Source organism: Chiloscyllium punctatum, chromosome 1 (assembly GCF_047496795.1).
Source record: "Chiloscyllium punctatum isolate Juve2018m chromosome 1, sChiPun1.3, whole genome shotgun sequence".
NCBI lineage: Eukaryota > Metazoa > Chordata > Chondrichthyes > Orectolobiformes > Hemiscylliidae > Chiloscyllium > Chiloscyllium punctatum.
The window spans coordinates 164,869,498-164,893,614 of NC_092739.1; the positions used below are offsets into that span (position 1 = coordinate 164,869,498).

The 24,117-nt window shown below is 42.4% G+C and overlaps 1 protein-coding gene and 1 long non-coding RNA gene across 4 annotated transcripts in view; one reads left to right on the forward strand and one right to left on the reverse strand.

Moving 5' to 3' along the window:
* Nucleotides 1–23,360, forward strand: part of LOC140481577 (uncharacterized) — a 132,346-nt gene extending 108,986 nt beyond the window's left edge. The window contains 3 exon segments of the mRNA XM_072578007.1: nt 2,145–5,225; nt 15,687–15,864; nt 20,974–23,360. Of these exon segments, the coding sequence (XP_072434108.1) occupies nt 2,145–5,225; nt 15,687–15,864; nt 20,974–21,195 (3,481 nt within the window). The 3' untranslated portion in view covers nt 21,196–23,360.
* LOC140481587 (uncharacterized) overlaps nt 1–24,117 on the reverse strand; it is a 39,679-nt gene that overhangs the window by 14,449 nt on the left and 1,113 nt on the right. For 2 of the 3 annotated variants that reach the window (XR_011961562.1, XR_011961564.1), the window contains exon 2: nt 14,258–14,439. This is a non-coding gene — a long non-coding RNA (uncharacterized lncRNA). Of the gene's footprint in view, nt 1–11,832; nt 12,348–14,257; nt 14,440–24,117 lie in introns of those variants that run through there. The other variant, XR_011961561.1, reaches the window with a different exon arrangement.

Genomic DNA, 24,117 nt, shown 5'->3' on the forward strand with positions numbered 1-24,117 from the left:
CTCCTGACCTCATTACAGCCTTGGTTCAAACATGCACAAAAGAGCTGAACTCCAGAGGTGAGGTGAGAGTGGTTCCCTTACATAAAGGGTACATTCGAACAGATGTGGTATCATGGAGCCCTGGCAAAATTGGAGAAATCAGAGGAAATCTCTTGCTGCATGGAGTTATACCTGGCACAAAAAAGATAATTGTGGTTGTTGGAGGTCAGTTATTTCTGCTACAGGACATTTCTAGGGAGTTCCTCAAGGTAGATATTTTCTTACCAGCTTGTTCAGAGATGTTATTATACACCTCTGGAGCAGATGGGGCTTGACAGGCCTTCTGGCTCAAAGACACAGACACTACCACTGCATCACAAGAGCCCCAGTTGCTAAGGTAGTGTCCAAGGCCCAGCAGTCTTCATCTGCTTCTCTATATCATCAACATGCAATCGTTGCTGCACAATGTTCAAGTTCCATGATTGAGCTGAAAAGTAGCAAGTAACATTTGCACAATACAAGGGCCAGGCAATGATGATCTCCAGCAAGAGACAATCTAACCATTGCCGTTGACATTCAGTACTGTTCCTAGCACTGAATCCCCACTATTGATATCCAGTGGATTTTCATTGACCAGACACTGAACTGAACTAGCCATTAATAAACAGTGGTTACAAGAGCAGGTCAGAGGATAGGAATCCTACAGTGAATAACTCACCTCCTAATTCCCCAAAACCTGTCCACCACGTACAAGGTACAAGTCAGGAGTGAGTTGGAATGCTCCCCATTTGCCTGGATGAGTGCAGCTCCAACAGCACTGAAGAAGCTTGTTGATACCATCCAGGACAAAGCTGTCTGCTTTATTAATGCTACACACAGAATTTCACTTCCCCATACTACCTACTCAAGATACTACAAGATGCACTGCAGAATTCACCAAGGGTCTTTTTGACAGCACCTTCAAAACCCACAACCATGACCATCCAGAAAGATGGAAACATGGGAACATCACTTAACAGCTTGACTTGGAAATATATTGTTGTTCGTTAACAGTTTTGGGTCAAAATCCTGGAACTCGTTTCCTAAAAGATTGTGGATGTCTATACATAAAGTAGACTGCAGTAGTTCAAGAAGGTAAATTACCATCACTTTCTCAAGGGCATCAAAAGATGGGCAATAAATGCTGGCCCGAGCAGTATTGCCTAGATTCCATGAATGAATTGAGAGGCTGAGAGGAGGTCTGATAGAGGGGCGTGGCTGGGTGCTTAGGACGGCCTTTTTTTCATTACTAGAAGGGTTAATAACTAGGGAGCACCAACTTAAGGTAAAGGTCAGAAAGCTAAGGGTGGAGTTGAGAATTTTGTTTTCAACTAGAGCGTGGAGTGAGTCTGCTACTCACTGCTGGAAAGGATGACTGAATCAGAAATTTTCAAGTCTCCATCAGTGAAAGTGCAGAAGAGGAAGAAGATAGATTTTCTTTTAAGGAAATGAGGGGTGTTTCTCTTTTGATCAGACCAGACGAAGGATGGAGGGGACATCAGACAGAGGTTTTAATTGGCAGGAGGGTCAATAACCACAGCAAACAGATTTCAGATAGCTGATAGAAGAACCAGAGGGGAAACAAGAAGTGTAGGATGAAATGTTTCATATAAATTAGGAGCAGATCTGCTCAAACCTTCACCACCATTTAATAAGATCAAAGCTGATGTGATTGTAGCCTAAAATCAATTGTCCCATTTACCCTTGGCAATGCCCTTATTTAACAACATCTCCCTCTTCTCAGTAATATACGAGTTCTGTTCCATTGATCAACAATCAAGAAAGTCCAGGCAGGCAAAAACGGAGTTATTATTAATATTATGGTCATCTCGTTCTATTCCCTGGAATAATGTACAGTGCAGACCATGTATTATAACACACAATTTATAACCATTTTGTATCCTTTATGGCCCTATTATAGCACATGCATATGTCCCAGAAACTACAATGAAGTAAGCATTGTAATGAGACAGATATTCTAGAATACTAGCACAAAGTTGAACAAAAATTACTTGAATAAGATCAGACATTATGACTGTCCAGAAAGACAGGTTAAAATATAAGATTACTATGTTTAGCCCTGACGTAGCACTAACCAGGAGGAACATTCTGTCTTCCCTCTACAGCCTGGAAGTGTCTCCTATGGTAGAAACCAATTCAAATGCTCCCTCGTTCTTTCCTTGCTTACCATTGCATCCTCCTCTTCCAGTTCCTCCTCCGCCTCTTCTTCGTCATTCTCTTCATACTTCGACCAATCCTGGCTCACCAGATTGCGCAACTAACACTAACCTTTTCACAACTGCTGAGGAAGCCCCTGTGTCATCCTCAAAGCCAACTACCAATCCTTTCTTCAATGCCCTACAGAGTAACCCTTTCTTTGAGGATCTCTTAGCTGATCAGATATTAAAGTCTCCTCCATTCACATCCTGTTTCTCTAGTTTAAACTTTGAGTCTCAAGGTGTACCTGATGTGTCAGTTCCCTCCTCAAGTACAGCCGATTCCAGTGAAAGCGGTTTGTTTGACTTGGCAAAATCTATTGCCAACGAAGAAGTTGCTGCCAGCCCACTTCCTGCCCCAGCTTCTACAATGACCAGAGAAAGTACAAGCTCCTTCCAAAGGCTAGAGACTTCGGATCCATTGGTCAACTCAGATTCAGCCATGTGGTCAGCTGTCTTCCCTGTACTGCCACCTGATGCTGAGGTTAAAGGTGAAGTAATGCATGCACCGTTAGCCCAAACAAGCGTCCTATCAGCGGTAGATTTGAAAGACACTGCCCCTTTCAAAACCAAACAAATGAAAACGGTATATCAGGGAGAAGCTGAATGTTCCTCCATGTTCGTTCCAGCAGTTGATCACAAGACTGTAGATACGAATCCTTCGGTTCCAACTCCAACTACCACATCAATCCATGTCAATAATTCAAGTGGCAGCACTTCGAAGAACATCTCTGGACAGCAGGCCAACTCAAAACCCAAGAATGATGCATCTTCCAATATAATGCTGAAAGGAACCACTACAGACAATGCAAAACCCTTAGATATTAGAACTTGCTCACTACAGGACACTACCCTTTCGCCGTCCATTGAGCTGCCATCCATGGTGGAAGGTGGTAGCTCATCTCCAATGATTCAAAATGCTGCCCTTAACAAAGAAAGACATGCTTTTGTACCAGAACTGAAAACTGAGCTTGAATCAAACACTGTCTGTGAGTCTAGTGTCATACACCAAGAAAAGATTACAAACAATCATAATGTGGAGAAACTGTCAGCACTGAAGGAAAGTGACAGAAACCCAAGAGACACTGCCAAACACTCGGAGAGTTGTCAGCATGTTGGAAGTTCTCCATTATCGGTATATGCACCAGAGGTCACTACAGATGAGAGTGATGGGACAACACGAGCCAAAAATAGGAAAGCCAACATTGTGCCTTTATTCCAAGATGGTGAGGATAATATCCAAGGTAATGTTTGTCCATTCAGTTCCCAAGGTTTCTTTGGCAAAGATGACAAACAGTACTCTAAAAATGGTCAATGTGTTCTCACAGTGGAGCACAAATTCCAGAATGTAGACATTCCCTGTGAGGATGCAGACGGGAGCCCAGCGACCACTGAAGCTGAAAAAGAGAGGTCTGAATTCCTCGTCAAATCGGACACTGAATTTATACAGATTGGGCCTCCACCTCCCAAACCACCCAGATCACTTATTTGCACCAATCTGGGTTTGGAAGAGATGGTCCACTTGATGAAGGAACAGGAAAGAGAAAAGGAGATGCCATTTGACCTTCCAGAAAGTTCAGCGCAGTCTGTAAATTTAGCGGAGCGACAGTCAAATCAAAGGTTTGAACAAAAGGCCTCTCTTGTGGTCTCATGCCCAGCTGTTGATGAGGTAAATCCTGATCGGACTGATTTTATTGCTGCAGAGTCTGCCGCTAAGGAGCTTGTGGATAATATTAGACCATCAAATGATGTGGTAACTAAGGGAGAAGCCTCTTATGGGACCGTTGAGTTGAGTGCAAATGAGAGGACAGGGGTTGAGCACTATAAGACCTGTCTTTCTGCGCTCTCAGTGGAGGGAATAAACACATTGATTGATGATGGGAATTCAAACAAATTGGATGATTTCCACCAACCTCTTTCTTTGGGGCTAATTGAAGTCCACCAGGCTAAGCTACCTGTTAAATTACAACCCAGTTTGTTGAAAACAACTGCTGCAGTGAACTCACTAGAGGCCATCTCACCGGTAGAGGAGAAACCACCACCAGTCCAGAAGAGTTGCAATGCATTTCTGAAAGAGGAGGCCAGCTTGTTCTTGCCTGATCAGACTGACCACTCAGAGCTGGAGTTCATATCAGCCGTTGAGGAACTGCCGCACAAATCCAGTCCTATCTTGTCCAAGTGCACAATGTCATTGGGGAATGATATTGAGTTCTCTGGAGAGCTGAAGTCTGAAATGAGTGAAGCAGCTGGAAAGAGTAGGGGGGCTTCCACACTGACAAATCCTGAGCAGACGCTAATTGGGAACGTGGAAGTAGAAACTCAGAATGGCCGAACCAGCAAGACTGTGTGTCAGAGTGTTGGGGTCAGGCCTTCCCCATCCTGCGTGCCTGTGACACTTGGGGCAGAAATGGAACAGCAAGCCAGAGGAGAAGAAGCCAAGTTGGCTGAGCATTCTCCACCTGATCTTTGTCCATCTTTGACTGTACGATCTGACTGGGGGCAGATTTCAGAAAAAGCCAATGGTATGGCCTATAAAAGCGAGCCTTCTGCCCAGAATGTTGACCTCCAGTCTATCAGCAACGGTAGGCCAGTGACTGAGGATCGCTCTTTGTCCGCACCCCATGGCTACTCTGCTGCCTGTGACTCCTCCTTTGAGGGAGGACTGAGCTTTAAAGAACTTCATTTAAAGGCTGCACCGCATGCCCTTCCAGTCACTAATTTTACTAGGGCACCGCTGGCCCATCCTCCACCAAGTAACAAGCCTTTGGCCTTCTCTACCCCTTATCCTGTGGCTGTAACTAACTCTAGAGTACCCAATCTCCCCTCTCCCATCTTCTTCCCTTCGAATGTTATTCCCCCGTCAGAGACCACACAGCCAGCGGTCACCCCCCATCACTCGCTGCAGTCCAGTGGTTCGAAGGTGACGCCGCTTACGGTTTTGCCCCGGGAGACACAGCCAGCTGAGATGCCTTCACCTCAGCAGAGAATCAGGTGAGCATGGCGGAAAGAGTAATTAAGTTTTCTGAGAATGTTTATGTTCGCAATGTTTTTCCTTTGAATAATTTCCGTACATTTGAGTATTTTGTGATCAGGAAATTGTCAAAATTGTCCAACATTCCCCCTAACTTTGACCCCAAACCCATATTAACTGGAGATCTCTTTCAATGAACTCTGTAGGCACAAATGAGCCGAATGACTGCCACCTGTGCTGTACCAGTCTAGATGCTCTGTATGATTCGATGGCAAGTCACTGGCCTTCAGCTCTTCACCATTCTTCAAATTTGAACTCTGCCATCAATTTTAAGCCTTGAGGGCAAACAGCACATTATAGTCCAACTGGAGAGGGAATGGCCTCGTGATATTATTGTTAGACTATTAATCCAGAAAGTCAGCTAATGTTCTGGAGTCAGAATATCTTAATTCCAGATATTCTATATGAAGAATATCTGGAATTAAGGATCTGATGATGACCATGAAATCATTGTCAATTGTTGGGAAAACCCATCTGGGTCACTAATCTTTAGGGAAGGAAACTGCTATCCTCACCTGGTCTGGCCTACATGTGACTTCAGAACAGCAGCAATGAGGTTGACTATTAAGTGCCCTCTCGGCAATTGGGGATGGGCAATAAATGCTGGCCTAACCAGAGACACCCAAATCCTGTGAGTGAATATACAAAAAGCCCACAAATGTGCATTTTGAAATAGAACAGTAATGAGGAGCAGAAATTCATAGCCGTTTTATTTCTTTTCCTCACTCGTTCCTCTTGCCCCAGAATCGTTGAGGTCCATATGCTGATAACTAGACTGAGATAACTCAGTCCTCATGGATCAGCAAATGAACCAGTACAGTTCAGTTTGAAGAGGCAGGGCTGTTGTTGAACAGGGAAGTTCAAAGCTCAAAACCTTTCTTCATCTCACATGATCCAAAGATAATTGTATTTGTACTGAGGCTGTGGCTTCGAAGTAAATGTTGGCATTGTGTTCGAGAGTCCTCAGCCTGGGAGGTTGGAGGCTATTTGGAAGATACAGCATGGAATAGGGCAAAGGTGCAATCAGTGTGATAGGTTGAAGTGTGTCTATTTTAATGGAAGAAGTGTCAGGAATAAGAGTGACAAACGTAGAGCATGGATCAGTACTTGGAAATTTAATGTTATGGCCATTATAGAGACTTGGATATCACAGGGGCAGAAATGGTTGCTGGATATTCCAGGGTTTAGAAGTTTTGAAAGGAATAGAGGGGGAGGTAAAAGAAGTGGAGGAGTGGCATTGTTAATCAGGGATAGTATCACAGCTGCAGAAAGGAAGGTTGTCAAGGAGGGTCTGTCTACAGAGTCAGTCTGGGTGGAAGTCAGAAACAGGAAAGGAGCAGTCACTTTATTGGGAGTTTTCTAGAGACCCCCAATAGCAACAGAGATTGAGAGACAGATTTTGGAAATGTGCAGAAGGAACAGGGTTGTTGTCATGGGTGACCTTAACTTACCTAATATTGACTGGAACCTCCTTAGTTCAAATAGTTTGGATGAAGCAGTTTTTGCCAAGTGTGTCCAGGAAGGGTTTCTGACTCGATATGGTGGTAGGCTGACTAGAGGGGAGGCCATATTGATTTTGTTTCCTGACAACGAACGACCTCTCAGTAGGAAAACATTTTGGTGATAGTGATCACTGAAACTCCCTGACCTTTTCTCATGGAAGGGGATACAAACAGACAATATGAGAAAGTATTTAATTGGGGGAGGAGGAATTACAATGCTATTAGGCAGGAACTGTGGAGCATAAATTAGAACATACAACAACACAGCGCAGAACAGGCCCTTCTGCCTTCGATGTTGCGCTGACCCATGAACTATTCTCAGCTCTTCCCCCTACACTATCCCATCATCATCCATGTGCTTATCCAAGGATTGTTTAAATCTCCCTAATGTGTATGAGTTAACTACATTGACAGGCAGGGCATTCCACGCCCTTACCACTCTCTGAGTAAAGAACCTGCCTCTGACATTTGTCTTAAATCTATCACTCCTCAATTTGTAATTATGCCCCCTTGTACAAGCTGACGTCATCATCCTAGGAAAAAGACTTTCACTGTCTACCCTATCTAATACTCTGATTATCTTGTATGTCTCTATTGGGAACAGATATTGTCAGGGAGATACATGACAGAAATGTGGAGGTTGTTTCGGAAGTACTTGCTGATCGTGCTGGACAGGTTTTTCCCACTGAGGCAAGGAAGGGATGGTAGAATGAAAGAACCTTGGGTGACAAGGGATGTGGAACATCCAGTAAAGAGAAAGATGAAGCTTACTTAAGGTTGAGGAGGCAAGGATCAGACAGAGCTTTAGAGGGTTACAAGGTAGTCCAGAAGGAACTGAAGAGTGGACTTGGAAGAGCTAGAAGGGGGCATGAAGAAACTTTAGCGAGTAGGATTAAAGAAAACCCTAAGGCATCTACACTTACATGAGGAACAAGAGGATGGCCAGAGTGAGGGTAGGTCGATCAGGGATAGTGGAGAGAACTTGCACCTGGAGTCAGAGAATGTAGGTGAGGTCCTTAATGAATACTTTGCTTTAGTATTCACTACTGAGAGGAACCTTGACATTTCTGAGGACAGCAAGAAACAGACTGATATGCTCGAACATTTTGATGTTAAGAAGGAGAATGTACTGAAAGATTTGAAAAACAGAAGGTAGATAAATCCCCCGGGCCAGACGTGATATACCCGAGGTTACTACAGGAAGTGAGGGAAGAGATTGCTGCACCTTTGGCAATTATCTTTGCATCCTCACTGTCCACTGGAGTAGTGCCAGATGATTGGAGGGTGGCAAATGTTATTCCCTTGTTCAAGAAACAGAATAGGGATAATCCAAGGAATTATAGACCAGTCAGTCTTAAGTCAGTGGTGGGCAAAATATTGGAGATTTCTGAGAGACAGGATTTATGATTACTTGGAAAACCATAGTTTCATTAGAGATAGTATGGCTTTGTGAGGGGCAGATCATGCCTCACAAATCTTATTAAATTCTTTGAGAATGTGACAAAACACTTTGAAGGTAGAGCAGTGGATGTGGTATAGCATGGATTTTAGCAAGGCGTTTGATAAGAATTCCCATGGTAGGCTCAAGCAGAAAGTAAGGCGGCATGGGATACAGGGAAATCTGGCTATCTGGATACAGAGTTGTCTAACCCATAGAAGACAGAGGGTACTCAGCTCTTATTCATTAATGGGATTGGGTGTTGCTGGCTAGGCCAACATTTATCAGACGTCCCTGCAGTCCCTCAGGATCAAGAATGACAAACTCCACTCCAGAGTTACAGGTCCTGTGGTGATGGAACAGTCCACAGGGGCTGTTTCCTGAAGCCAGTGGTTAGTATGCTCCTTCCACTGATTGCACTTGGGCCTCCATCTGAACCTGTCAGAGGTGCTTAATATGGTTGACACTTTTATGGATTCTTCTTCTCAAATTCAGACAAACGTGGGTGAGAGATTCCTATGTCCATGCATGTCCTCTTTGTCGTCTTTTTCCTTTACTCCCCCTTCTTTTCTCAGTTTGTTAAAAATTTATGCTCAAATCAACCTGATAAAGAGAGCTCTTCAGTAGGAAGGCGGTTTTGATGGGTTCCGGAGTGGTAGCGGTGTCTTCAGAAGCAGTGTGGCTACAGAGTCGGCCAACCTATGAAGCCTGGAACTGGGACTCTCACTGAACCGTTGACCCAGAGACCAAGATAATTTTCTGGGGACCTAAGTTCAAATTCTGCCATGGTAAATGTGTGTGTAGTCAGCCCCGGTGTGGATGTAACCCAGAGTGAAACTGTAGGAGTGGAGAAGGAAAAATTGGATTCTGTTTAAATGATCTTTTTTTTATTTTAAGTTAATGAAAATGGCACCTATGCATGGCAACAGTACACACTTTTCATTGTATTTTATATTGAATACACATGACAATAAATGACTCAAATTCATCCTGCTAACTACAGCTTGACTTTTGCAAAGACATCACTGGTGATATTTCTCAAGGGATTTGAGGTGTCTGCTGTACATTGCCCATTTCTGTGGTACAAACAGAACAACTGGTAACATTACTGTCATAAGACATACGAGCAGATGTACGACATTCAGATGACCAAGTCTGCTGCGCCACTCTGATAATCTTCAACTCCATTTTCCCACTTTTCTCCCATACCTCCGACTTTATATTGATTTAAAAAACTATCTCAGCCCTGAATATACTTGATAACTCAGTTTTGATAGCCCTCTGTGGTAAAGAATTTTACAGGTTCACTAACATCTGAGAAAAGCGATTCTTCCTTGTTGCTGTCTTAAATGTGCAATCTCTTATCCTGAGATTTAGAGGAGGCAATGACATAGTAGTAATATCGCTGAACTGTTAATGCAGAAACCCAGATAATGTTCTGGGGACCCAGGTTCAAATCCTGTCACAGCAAATGGTGGAATTTGAATTCAGTAAAATTCTGGAATTGCCGAATGTCAGAAAAAGCTTATTTGGTTAATCTTTTAGTTGCTGAGTTTGAGCACATGCAAATGTGCTATCTATATCTTAATAGTGCAGCTTGAAAAGGAAATTTTGAGCAAGGCCTTGCTGAGTTTGGGCATGTACTACTTTAGCATTTGAGGAATGGTGCTGATAAATCCCCACTTCTAACCTTGTGGTAGAGAGAGGGTCATGGTGGAGTAGCCGAGGATGGATGGGCCTGGGATGTTGCTCAGGGGAACTGGGGCTGTTGTATTGCAGTGGTAGTTTCCCTATCTCTGACCCAGAAGACCTGGGTTTAAGTCCCACCTTCTCCAAAGGTGGCAATGTCTCTGTTCAGGTTGGTTAGAAAGCTGTAATCTAACCTGAAGAACTCCTGCACAGATGTCCTGGAGCCTTGGCTGTCTTCCCATATGGCTGTAGCCAGGATAGAGTTTTCTGTCAATTCTCAATGATTCCAGTTTTGCTGGCACTCCTTGATACCACACAGTTAGGGGCAGTCTTGATGTGTGAGGTGATTGCTCTCACCTCACCTTTGGAATTCAGCTCTTTTTCCATGTGACATTGGCATCCACCTGACTAGTGTGGAAAATTGCCCAGGTATGTTGTATGAAAGTTGCAGGACAAATCCAACCCAGCCAATTACCAATACAACACTCTACTGTTAAGTGATGGAAGATGTCATCAACAGTGCTATCAAGCAGCACTTGCTCAGCAATAACTTGCTCGGTGATGCCCAGGACCATGGGACATGTGATAACAATTAGTATTATTGCTAGATAATGAATCCAGAGACTCAGGTAATGTTATGGAGACTTTATTTCAAATCCAGGTATGGCAGATCGTTGAATTTGAATTCAATAAAAATCTGGAATTAAGTATCTAATGATCATGAAATGATTGTTGATTGTCAGAAAAACTCATCTGGTTCACTAATGTCCTTTAGGCAACTACTGTCCTTACCTGGTCTGGTCTACAAGTACTCCAGAACCACAGCGATGTGGTTGACATTTAACTGCTCTCTTGGCAATTAGGAATGGTCAATAAATGCTGGCCAGTCAGTAACCTCCACATGGGAGGCAATGGCCCGGTGGTATTATTGCTGGACTGTTAATCCAGAAACCCAGGTAATATTCTGAGGATGTGGGTTCAAATCCTGCCATGGCAGATGATGGAATTTGAATTCAATAGAAGTCTGGAACTGAGAGCCTAATAATGACCAGGAATCTGTTGTTGAGTATTGGATAAACCCATCTGGTTCATTAATGTTCTTGAAGGAAGAAAATTGCCATCCCTACCTGGTCTGGCCTACATGTGACTCCAGCCCCACAGCAATGTGGTTGACACTTAACTGACTTCTGGACAAGGATGGGCAATAAATGCTGGCCTAACCAAAATCCCTCATCCCATGAACGATATTTTTTTTAAAGCCAATGAATTAATTTTTAAAAAATTTCAGCCATTTCCCAGTTGTCTGTACTGAAACTCCACTCTGGTGAGAAACTTCATGGAGGTGGCTAGAGTGTTGCAGTGAGGATGGTGGAGAAAAGTGTTGGTGTGATGACACATCCTTGCGTGATAAAGTTGCCATAATCCTACCAGACCATGCACCTTCTCCCCATGTCTGCATGGGCTTCCTCCAGATTATCTGGTTTCTCCCCACAGTCCAAAGATGGTGCAGCTTAGGTGGATTGGCCATGCTAAATTGCCCATAGTGTCTAGGGATGTACACGCTAAATGGGTTAGCCAAGATAAGTGCAGGATTACGGGGATAGAGTTGGGGGCTGAGTCTGGGTCGAATGCTTTTCAGAGGGCTGGTGCAGACTGATGGGCAGAATGACCTCTTACCGCACAGTAACGACTGTGATTCTGCTAGTGGGTAGAAGGGGGAATGTGTGTTTAATACCTTATTGAAATTTGGCATTGCAGCACTGTCTCAGTATTGCATTCAGATGCCAGCCTGGATTATGTACTGGGGTACCAAAAAGGACTTGAACTGACAACATAATGTTTATGTTTGTCTTGAAATGAAACTGAAGCAACTGTTTATTTTAGTTATCAACAATACTGACCCCACCTCTAAAATGCGAAGTGGATGAGCGTCTGCACTGTAGCTTTGCAGTATATTGGGATTACGGTGTTGTACTTTACACTATATTACACCTCAAAACCTAATGAACAGACAGTTGAATTGGTACAGTATTGCATAGAAAGAGGACGGTATAATTAGGCATTGAGGTTTGTGGTTTGACAGCTTGAGTGCTGGGGTGTGAGAAGGACAATTTTGGTTTCAATTTGATCTTTAATCTCCTGCTTTGAAGACACAAAGGACAGTTCTGCTGACTCCTAAATGTGTTATTTCTATGTCTGGAAAGAAATTGTAATCAAAGTCGATAGCCACCATCTATTTGACATCAACGATGCCATTTATTCAATGTCAGAAGACAACTCTCCTCCAACCAGGACCAGTGACTGGTCTGTCTCATACACCATACTTATGACCAGTCTGAGTGGCATTACTGTTCAATGATTTTTTTTTCTGGATTTAGATTTTATTCTCACGTGTGTGCAAGTACAGGAGTACAGTGAAAAGTGTCCAATGTCAACATACGACACAAAGGTACCTGGGTATAAAGTGGTTTAAAAAAAGCGGTTTTAAAAAAACTTAAGCATGACCTTCATAGAATAAATAGAAAAATAAGGAATAGTTAACATTTAAAGCCCTTCTGAATTTAAACCAAAAAAAATTAAGTGAAAAATTCAAAAATCTTTGAGTCCACTGCTTAGCTTGCTCTCTGGGAGATCTCAGTTGCCTGTTCACGATGCCACAGCCACAGGTACCAGGGGACCTCCTATCACTCATTCTTCCCACATTGGGCCGTGATGCCAATGCCGTCACCTCCCCAAACTCCTCCTGTGCCCACCGGAACATGCCCAGGCAGGACCCACTCACGCACTGAGACACCACCACACCAGGCTGAGGAACCACCATGGGCTGCCGTGAGGCCAGGCCAAGAGAATGCATCGCAGGGTCCACATTGAAACTGGGAGTGAAGAAAAGAAACACCAAGAGGGAAAAAAAAGAGAAAGCAAATATACAGAAATGGAAAGAGCGGACGTGCTCCAGCTACCATCTAGGCTTCCACTATGAATGAGGTGCACTTCATTTTCTGATGTAGCCTAGGACCTGAGGAGAAAAAGGTTAAGAGAAACTGCAGTGGGAAAAGTTAGTCTGTGCTGCTAAAGGAGTTCTTTTGGAATGTTGTGTGCAATGCTGGTCACCCTCTTATAGGAAGGATGTTGTGAAACTTGAAAGGGTTCAGAAAAGATTTACAAGGGTGTTGCCAGAGTTGGAGATATAGGGAGAGGCTGAACAGGCTGGGGCTGTTTTTTTTTCTGGAGAGCCAGAGGCCGTAGGGTGACCTTATACAGGTTTATAAAATCATGAGGGGCATGGATAGGATAAATAGACAAGGTCATTTCCCTGGGGTGGGGGAGTCCAGAACTAGAGGGCATAGGTTTAGGCTGAGAGGGGAAAGATTTAAAAGGCACCTAAGGGGCAACGTTTTCATGCAGAAAGTGGTGTGTGTATAGATTGAGCTGCCAGAGGAAGTGGTAGAGGTGGGTACAATTACAACATTTAAAAGGCATCTGAATGGGTATATGAATAGGAAGGGTTTAGAGGGATATGAACCAAGTGCTAGCAAATGAGACGAGATTAATTTAGGATATCTGGTCAGCATGGACTAGTTAGACTGAAAGGTCTGTTTCCGTGCCATACAACGCTATAACTCTATACTGCCTGCTCAAAGAGCTTAATTTAGCTGTGAAGTTATTGAAGCCTTCAGTAGTGGAACATTAAACTGAATTAACACTCTTTCTCTCACCACCAAAACCACAATATTGTCTACAAAATCCTAGCTAATGAGCATTTAGCCTTTGTGTTTGTGAAATAGAGAAGGGACAAATCAGGCTGCCCCTTTTCCCTATTCAATGACTTCTGCTGAAACATGTGTCTGCAGCTCAGGATTGTATTTGTCTGCAATGATTCCTCAACAATCAAGTAACTCACCAACAGTTACTGTACCTTGTGACACACTCCTACAGATGGAATGTGCTGTGTGGTTGGAACTAAATGAGGAACATGGGAAATGGGCCATTTTGCCACCAGAACCTGTTCCTTCATTTGTTTAAGTTCTGTCTGATTTATACCTCGACTCCAATCAATCACCCTGAATATATATATCTTGACATTTACTTGGGCTAAGGATATTATTAAACTCCATTATGAAAGTTTCCTTTGAGCTCCAGCATCAACAGATTTCCATTACCTTATTAGTGAAGAAATACTGTCTTGCATCACCTCTGAACAGCTCAGATCTAATTTTAGATTATATATGGAACACTTGATTTCATCATGAGAACAAATGAGTTCTTCTTAGCTAACTAATCAGACAGCAATTTACAGCACAGAAGGCCATTTGGCCCATTGTTGTCATACTGACTAATAACAAAATATCAGGTCTTTTCCTACCTTCCAGCTCTTGATGCGTAGCCCAGTAGCTTGCAGCACTAAGTCCAAATCCAAGAGTCTTTTTAATTGCAATGAGGCTTTCTGTTGCCCCCATCATTTCAGGCAAGAGTTCCAGACCTCCATAACGCACTAGGTGAACACATTGCTCATTTGGCCTCAACTGGGGTACGTGTTCAGTTCACCTGAGGGAAGATTAGATTGAAGCATTACAATGTAGAAAAGAGTTACAACATTCCAGGGATGACTAACTTCAGTTTGTGGATAGATTAGAGAAAGTGGGATTGTTTTCTTTGGAAGAGATAAGGTTGACAGGAGATTTGCTCAAAATCATGAGGGGTCTGGACAGATAATATCAAGAGAAAGGTTTCCGCGAAAGACTGGATTGAGAGCAAGAGGAAAAAGGGTTAAAGGTAATTGGTGAAAGAAGGAATAATCTCACTGGATGGTTATAATCTGAAATGCACTGCCTGAAAGCATGGTTGGAGCCGGGTTCAATCAAGGCATTCAAGAGGGTTAGAATCTGAAAAGGCAGAATGTGCCGAGTTATGGGGAGAAGGTGAGGGAATAGCATTAGGTTAAATTGTCATTGTAAACCAGTGTAAGTACAGTGTCAAATGGCTGCCTTGTGTGCTGAAATAATTCCATTGTTTAACTACCCTCTAACCTTTCTATGAAATACTTTAAATCTGCATTCCTTGGTTGTTTACTTCTCTGCTAAGAGAAGAAGGTCTTTCCTACCTACTCTGTAGACAATGTGTAGGTTAGTTAAGTCAGTTGGCTGGATGCCTGATCTGTAGTACAGATCATTATCAACAGCATGGGTTCAATTCCTGCACTGGCTGCAAGACCATCAAGTACACTTCTCCTGAACCCCCCCGGGTTAAACCACCACCAGTCATCTAACTCTCTCTATCTAATGAGAGAGCATCCCTATTGTCAGGTAGGATTATTGAAACTTTACCCTTTATGTGCAGATTCCTCATATTTTTATGCACTTTAAATGAATTTCCCCAGTCTCCTCTTCTCCTAAGAAAACAATCTTCCTGGTAAGCATCCTTGGAAGGCATATGTCTGCCATTTCAAATAAAATTTCTTTGGAGAAGAGAAGGGTTATGGTGGCCAGAGCTATACACAACACTCTAATGTGATCTAACAACCAAATCCCTAATTATTTCAAATCGGTATGTAGAAAAGAAAGCAAAAAAAGGTTTTTTTTTAATACATTGCCAAAATATCTTTGGCCTCTCAAAAAATGGGGGCTATGAGATGTCTGCAGACATTTCCTGCAGAGTCACAATAAGGTATTATAAGGATCTGTAACCTAGCAACTGTTCTGAGGTGATCAATTTTTGTTTTAAATAAAGAGGGTTTTTCAACCTGTTCTGTGGTAGTATATCACCTGAGTTACTTTTCTCTTTTTCCCTACCAGCCCTCATCCCGTGAAGCCAATCAGCAATACAGTGCAGATTACAGAGAAGAAATCTGGTCTGTCAGGGATTGGCAGCACATTAAGCAGCGGGCTTGAGAAACTGAAGAATGTGACCACAGGAAGTATCAGCCCCATCAGATCACCAACACCCAGTCAGGAGGAGCAGGAAGCAGTCAAGGTAAAATGGGCAATGGGGTGGTGGTGGGGGTGGTTACAGAACAAGTAACATGTTTAACAAATAATGGGGAAGATAATGAAAGATTTTAAGAAGACAAGGATAAATTAGTAAAATGGCAGATTGATGGTGGGTAGAATTTAATCTGGATAATTATAAGGTGATACATTTTGGTGGGAAATTCTGGGGTGTAAAGGATTAGTTTATGAAGAGAGATTGGGAAGACTGCGATTATACTCATTGGAATTTAGAAGAATGAGGAGGGAGTCTTATAGAAACATATAAAATTATGAAGGGAATAGATAACAAAGAAGCAGGGAGATTGTTTCCACCGGTGGGTGAAACTAGAACGCTGTGACATTGCCTCAAAATAAGGGGGAACAGATTTAGGACTGCGTTGAGGAGGAACTTCTTCACCCAAAGGGTTGTGAATTTGTGGAACTGTTTGCCCAGTAAAGCAGTTGAGGCTACCTTGTTGAATATTTTTAAGGTAAAGGAATTAAGGGTTATTTTGAGTGGCTGGCTAAGTGGAGCTGAGTCCATGAAAAGATCAGCCATGACCTTATCAAATGAAGGAGCAGGCTCAACGGTACTGACCACAGTCAAGTCAGTTTGTGTTTGCAAACCTTGCAACAGCGCCCAACATTAAATGCATTTCTGCAGTTGGACAACTGCAGGATAATTATATGTGTGAAGAATTACACTGATGACTAAATTAGGATTGTCAGTTGGACTTAGTATGGTGTACTTGAGAGTACTGGTAGCTATATAGGTCAAAGTTCAAAGTTTGTGAGAAGATTTGTAGCTCGGGTGCTCGTTGTTGTGGTTCTGTTCGCCAAGTTGGGAATTTGTGTTGCAGACATTTCTTCCCCTGTCTAGGTGATATCCTCAGTGCTTGGGAGCCTCCTGTGAAGCGCTTCTGTGATCTTTCCTCCGGCATTTATAGTGGTTTGTCTCTGCCACTTCTGGTTGTCAGTTCCAGCTGTCCGCTGCAGTGGCTGGTATATTGGGTCCAGGTTGATGTGTTTGTTGATAGAATCTGTGGATGAGTGCCGTGCCTCTAGGAATTCCCTGGCTGTTCTCTGTTTGGCTTGTCCTATAATAGTAATGTTGTCCCAGTCGAACTCATGTTGCTTGTCATTCGCGTGTGTGGCTACTAAGGGTAGCTGGTCGTGTCGTTTCGTGGCTAGTTGGTGTTCATGGATATGGATCGTTAGCTGTCTTCCTGTTTGTCCTATGTAGTGTTTTGTGCAGTCCTTGCATGGGATTTTGTACGCTAGGGGAAAGTGAGGACTGCAGATGCTGGAGATCAGACCTGAAAATGTGTTGCTGGAAAAGCGCAGCAGGTCAGGCAGCATCCAAGGAGCAGGAGAACACTACGTTGTACACTACGTTGGTTTTGCTCATGCTGGGTATCGGGTCCTTTGTCCTGGTAAGTTGTTGTCTGAGAGTGGCTGTTGGTTTGTGTGCTGTTATGAGTCCGAGTGGTCGCAGTAGTCTGGCTGTCAGTTCAGAAATGTTATTGATGTATGGTAATGTGGCTAGTCCTTTGGGTTGTGGCATGTCCTCATTCCATTGTCTTTCTCTTAGGCATCTGTTGATGATATTGTGGGGGTATCCGTTTTTGGCGAATACATTGGAGAGGTGTTCTTCTTCCTCTTTTTGCAGTTCTGGTGTGCTGCAGTGTGTTGTGGCCCTTTTGAACAGTGTCTTGATGCAACTTCTTTTGTGTGTGTTGTGGTGGTTGCTTTCGTAGTTTAGGACTTGGTCTGTGTGTGTGGCTTTCCTGTATACCTTTGTGGTGAATTCTCCGTTCGGTGTTCTCTGTACTATCACGTCTAGGAATGGGAGTTCAACGCCACACTCAGAGGATTCCGATTCACTGGAGAGGAATAAAAGGACAACCAACTCCCATTCCTAGACACTTCTACAATGTATTTGCCAAAAACGGATACCCCCGCAATTTCATCAACAGATGCCTAAGGGAAATACAGTGGAAAGAGGACATGCCACAACCCAAAGGAGTGGCCACATTACCATACATCAAGAACATTTCTGAACTGACAGCCAGACTACTATGACCACTAGGACTCACAACAGCATACAAACCAATAGCCACTCTCAGACAGCAACTCACCAGGACAAATGACCCGATACCCAGCATGAGCAAAACCAAGTAGTGTACAAAATCCCATGCAAGGACTGCATAAAACACTACATAGGACAAACAGGAAGACAGCTAACGATCGTATCCATTAACACCAACTAGCCACGAAACGACGTGACCAGCTATCCTAAGTAGCCACACACGCGGATGACAAGCAACATGAGTTCAACTGGGACAACACTACTATTATAGGACAAGCCAAACAGAGAACAGCCAGGGAATTCCTAGAGGCACAGCACTCATCCACAGATTCTATCAACAAACACATCAACCTGGACCCAATATACCAGTCACTGCAGCGGACAGCTGGAACTGACAACCGGAAGCGGCAGAGATAAACCACTATAAATGCCGGAGGAAAGATCACAGAAGCGCTTCACAGGAGGCTCCCAAGCACTGAGGATGTCACCTAGACAGGGGACGAAACATCTGCAACACAAATTCCCAGCTCGGCGAACAGAACCACAACATAGGTCAAAGAACAAGACCTGTTCTTGGCAGACAGAAAGGATATGCACATTCACTTGTTTTGTAGAGCTGAACAGGTGCAGTGTCAGTCATTCAGATCTGAAGAGGATTCATACTAGGCTCAAAACATTAACTGTTTCACTCTTCACAGATGCTGCCAGACCTGCAGAGTTTCTTTCACACTTGTTTCTTTACTGAGTGTACAGTATTTTGCTTTTACTTAAACAACATCCATTTGCTACTTCATTTCTAATGTCAGCGCCTTGACCAAGTAGTCAAGCTGCTACTTTTAAAATTTGTCCAAAGCTTTGCAGTCAACTGTCAGTCATCATTAATTAGTGCAGTCGTCAGATGATGCTTTTTAATAATGACAGCCCACTTGACGACCAGTCAACACTGTCCCCTCATTTAGTATAAATGCTGGTTTTCCTTTAAATTGTGTGTTTTTTGTGAATGGTTCTGATGATTGCAAGACGAAAAGCTTCAAAATGTCTTTTTTCAGCAATATTCAAGTTCTATATGACCAAATGACTAGAAGTTAGTGTTTTCCATTGAGTAAAGCAACAGGAAATTGACAAAGAATTGTGCTTTTTCTTATTGACAACTATCTTAAGTATGTTTTCACCAGATTTGCTGTGGGCTGGAGTAGTTGGTGTGAATGCGTGGGTTTGGATCTCAGGAAAATAGCAATTGAATAACATCTCCAGCTGCATGGACGTCTTCTCAAATAAGCTTGAGACTATGTGAAGGGGATCCTTGCTTAATTCATGCTTGCCCTCTGCCCATCACAGTATTTATTTCAATATTTCTGTTTACTCCGATAAATCTCTCCAGCATCTCTATCTCCTCTGCCAGACTTGCATCCCAACTTGCATCTCTTCCATATCTGTTTCTGCACTTCTCGTCCTCTGTGCCATAATGTTTGATATTTGACTCATTTTCTGCACACTAGCTCCTCATTGCAATCTTGGGCATTCCTTTCCCTAACTTCTTTGCCTTGCTAGATTCTCTACTTTCATATCTACCTTTTTAACAATCATTAGCACACAGTTATAACCACCTTCCTGCTGTTGGTGTGAAGTATCTTGCATTACCTTAAAGGTATTATATGAACATAAATTGTTGTAGGTGGGTTGCCTGAAATTTTAATTTCTGGGAAGATGCTAGTGAGTGAAGCAGTGAGCTTGGAGACAGAGTACAAAGGTCTGCTCGTGGCATATAGAGAAAACAAATCACCAGTCCTTCATTGTCAAACTCCTGGATCTCGAACAGCACTGTGCATGTGCCTTCACCAAATGGTCTGCAGTGACTTGATATGGGAGCTCACTACTTGAGGGCAATTATAAGCCCTTTGAGCCTGAAATTCTTGCAAACTGAGTTTGTTTCCAAAGAGCAACAGTGAGTCAAAAGCTTCATTTTGCTGGCTGAAAATCTATTTTGCATTCAGGACGAGTGTATTGTTATCCAGGTGTAAGAGATATTTTTCAGCCAACTTGGTTTGGTCTGGATGGGCTACTGCAATTGACAAAGCCTAGCCTGAAGGCTTCCTTGTTTGATTTCAGTTGAGCAAAGATATGAGACTGCAGAGGACACAGCTGTTGAAGTCCTTGCCCTTTTCATGTAAGAAGGTGACTGTGGTCTTTTTGAACGTTACTTGGAAGGTGTCTGCCACTGGTATAAAATGGAAGGGCTTACTTTGATTATTTAAGCTGAGAAGGGACTTGGAGACCTGCTGGCCATGCTCAGCTATTAATATTTATTTTGGGTAGCATTGGGGGTGGTGTGATGTGATAGCCTCTGATCACAATATTACTCATTAAGGAATGTTCTTAGCTGCCAAGGTAATGAAGTGGTAACTGGTAATTAAAAGGTCTTCTCTCCTGTGAATGCTTGTTTATCAGAAAACCAGTTTAATTAGGTACAGCATTTCTGTAATTTTCCGATCCTTATAAAACTATTGTCAAGGTTGGGTTGATCACAGACTGTATTAAGATTAAAAGCCCTTATTTGTTTTATCTATTATTTTAAATCTCTCTCCTCCATTCTGAATTTTTTCGCAATTCCGTACTAGACAACTGATAGTTTACCACCTTAAGAATGATATGAAAATACAAAAATGTTCCATCAACCCCAACAAATCTTGTCCAGTGTTTAATATGAGTCAAAAGACATTACTGCTGCCTCTTTACTGCACTAATCTTTCAAACCATGGAGTGAAGCTTATTTTGCAAGTACTATTAACTGAGTCAAGCCAACACCAGCAACAAAAGAATAGCAATTCAGTCGCAAAGAATTTGCAATGCCTATCCTTCCATTTAAACTGAGATCAGTCACTCCATGCAGTGAAGGGGTAGAAACTGCTCCATGTGGTAGTCAAGATTTATTTTTATTCATTGAGCCAGGAAGGGATAATGCTGCCTGTTGGACAATTCTTCAAATTGGTGTATTTTTTTTTACTTGGGTTAATTGTGTTGCAGGAATCCAAGCCCACTGACCCAGTCGCTCGTTACTACCACCTGACTCATGATGAACTCATCAAAATAATTCTGCAGCAGGAGTTGGAGATGAAGAAGAAGGAGGAACATGTGCGAGATTTAGAAGAATACATTGATATAGTGTTAGTGCAAGTCATGGAGCAAAAGCCCAGCATTCTCCAAGCAGTGAGTGAAAAGATGAAGAACAAGGCAGTTAACAAATGATACAGCCTTGTGCCTTGTGACTGTAGAAGGGTTTCCTCTCTACCCCTTATACTAGTAAATGCTGGAACCAAATAATACAACAGATTTAATAATTTTCCTGCTGTAGATGCCCTGTGTTTTTAAAATGATTGTTCCAAGAGAGACATTCGTAATCTGCTCAAGAGATGGTTAAAGGGGAACATGACTTAGTCACACTTTAGCTGGAACAGTGTATTCACAGTTGCAGCCAGAAGGCAAATGCAGCTCTGATTTGTTGGTTGGACAAGAGTCGGGAATTAAATTAGAGCAACCTATAGTTAATGGGCATGATCCTGCAGCATCAAGCTTATCCTATAATTCAGCACAGATTGACAACAAATTGGCAGTTTTATTTACAGGCCACGGATGTTTGCTGTGCAAAATGTAAATTCTGAAAGAGAAAAATATTCAGAGCTTGCACGTAAGGAGACTTCCCTCTGGTTGAAGCGAAGTTAACAGTAGTTTTAAACTGCATATAACCTGTGCTATATACCAAGTACCTGTGCCTTTGCAAGCATGCAACAAGTCCCATAAAATATGTTCATTGTTTTTCATTTATACACATCTTCCAGCCATCTGTTAGTACCCACTTTTTTGTACAAAAACCAATGTCCTATTTGTTTTTCTCATCTGTTTTGGCTCTGTAACCATCTGATATCTAGGAATAAGAAAGCTTCTCTATGCAATTTAACTGTTATTGATGTGACAGAACTGATGACCTTTCAAAAGAACAATAACTGACCAGATACTTTGCCACTGCCTATTTCTTCCACTCACCAATCAGTACTGGAGAAATTGCGTTCAAGTGACCGCAGTTTCCTACTATTCCCTCATGGACTTGTGACTCTCTTCATTTCTAGAAGTTATATAATCCAACCAGTGTATTGTGTCAGAGCCTGAACTGATTGTTGCCTTATATCCACACTGGAGCACTTTCTGATAAGGTTCAAAGGATTGGCATTAGGAAACTTTCCGGCTTCATTTTACCCCTTCCCTCGTCCTGCATAATGAAGGTAACTGTAGGGTTTTTGACAACAGTTCAATGAGCACTGCCGTAGGTTGGTCCTGGAGGCAATTTAATGTATTTTGAATAAATTTAAGTTATCAAGCGATTACAGGACAATTTTGTTGCTGTTTCCCACTCCTAGGTCACATCTGAGGTCTGCTTCCATTTGCAAATAAAACCTCCAACTGAATGATGACTGTTGGCTTAAATAAAAATCAGAAATTTTTGAAGTGATATTGTTAAGGAAGGGTTATACGTGTACAAGCAAAATCGCATGTGTTTTGACAGGAACAGTGTGTCCCAAACAACAAAGTCATCCTCAGGAAAGCATCTACCTTAAAACTTCAGTTATTTTTGTAAGAGTTGGTTAGTTTCTGTCTCATAGTCGGAATTTATCGACAAAGATTGTTTAAAGCACTGTATATAAATATTTCTCTTGCTAGTATACTTCATATAATCTTAACTCAGCTTCCAAAGTGAGAGTGTTCAGAAATTGTACATCTGTTCTGAAGCAAATCCATTGTGATAAGCTGCTTCTAAAATTTAAATCTGATCTAATTTAAAAACTGAGTAAAACCTAAGGTTGAGAAGTTCATTATCCTGAATGCTGGTGTTGCAGTACCTACTCCATATGGATTCCTATGTTATAAGGTCCTAAAGGACACAGTCACTGCAACAATCAATCTGTATCATTATCTATAGAATAACTCGTGGGCTGAAAGAAAAAGAATTTGACAAATAAATTGAATGTTTATTTTTCTGTGGAATTGAAATGTTTTCAACAGTAATTTATATCATGGATTTATTTTGAAGTGGACAGGTTTGGATTTTTTTTTTCTCTACTTCATTAGCTGCCATTGTGGATAGGGAGTGTTCAAAGTATAGGATACTTACCCATTTCTTAGACAGTCACAATGTATAGAATCTCAACATGTCCCTATCCTGTTCATGTCAGAATGTATAGAATCTCAACGTGCCCTAGTGGTATAGTATCGCAATACATCTTATCCTATTTTAGATTGAAGAGAATCCTGTCTAAACTCTTCTACCTTTATGTAATTAAAACAAAATCCTGCTTTCAGAAAGTGGAGATGGAGCTTTAAAAGATGCTGCTTGTTAATAAAGTTACATCATGAAATAATCAAGTTGCGTGTCAGAATTTTTAATAATTTCTTTTGAGATTGGGTGACAGAGATATTTGCCAGGTATGTAGATTTTTGGATGAAAATGTTATCTTTTACTTTCAAGTGTTTATGCAAAATAGTTTAGTGAATCTTAAATCCAGTTGATGCAAATCCACAGCACATGGCATTATTGCATTTTTATTTTTTATGAAAGAAAAATTTGCAAGATGTGAGAGTCACAAGTAAGGCTGTCTCATTATCCATTAGGAGAAAGTGAGGACTGCAGTTGCTGGAGATCAGAGTCAAGAGTGTGGTGCTGGAAATGGACAGCAGGTCAGGCAACATCCGAGGAGCAGGAGAATTGATGTTTTGAGCATAAGCCCTTAATTAGGAATTGGCTTGTGGGCAGGGGGGGGCTGGGAGATAAATAGGAGGGGGGGCTGGGAGATAAATAGGAGGGGGGGGGGGAAAGTAGCTGAGAATGTGATAGGTCGGACAGGAGCAAGTTGGAGGTTTGCGACTGGGATAATGTGGGGAAGGGGGAATGAGGAAACTGGTGAACTCCACATTGATCCTGGTGTAAGCCCCTCATCAGGAATAGGCTTGTGAGGTGGGGGCGCTGAGAGTAAATGAGAGGGGGTTGAGTTGGAGGATGATGCAGTGTATACGAAGGTTGATAGTGTGGAAGATGAGGACGGGGGGGTTCTGTCCTTGTTGCGTTGGGAATGGTGGGGTTAGAGGGCGGAGGTGCGGGAAGTGGAGGAGATGTATTGG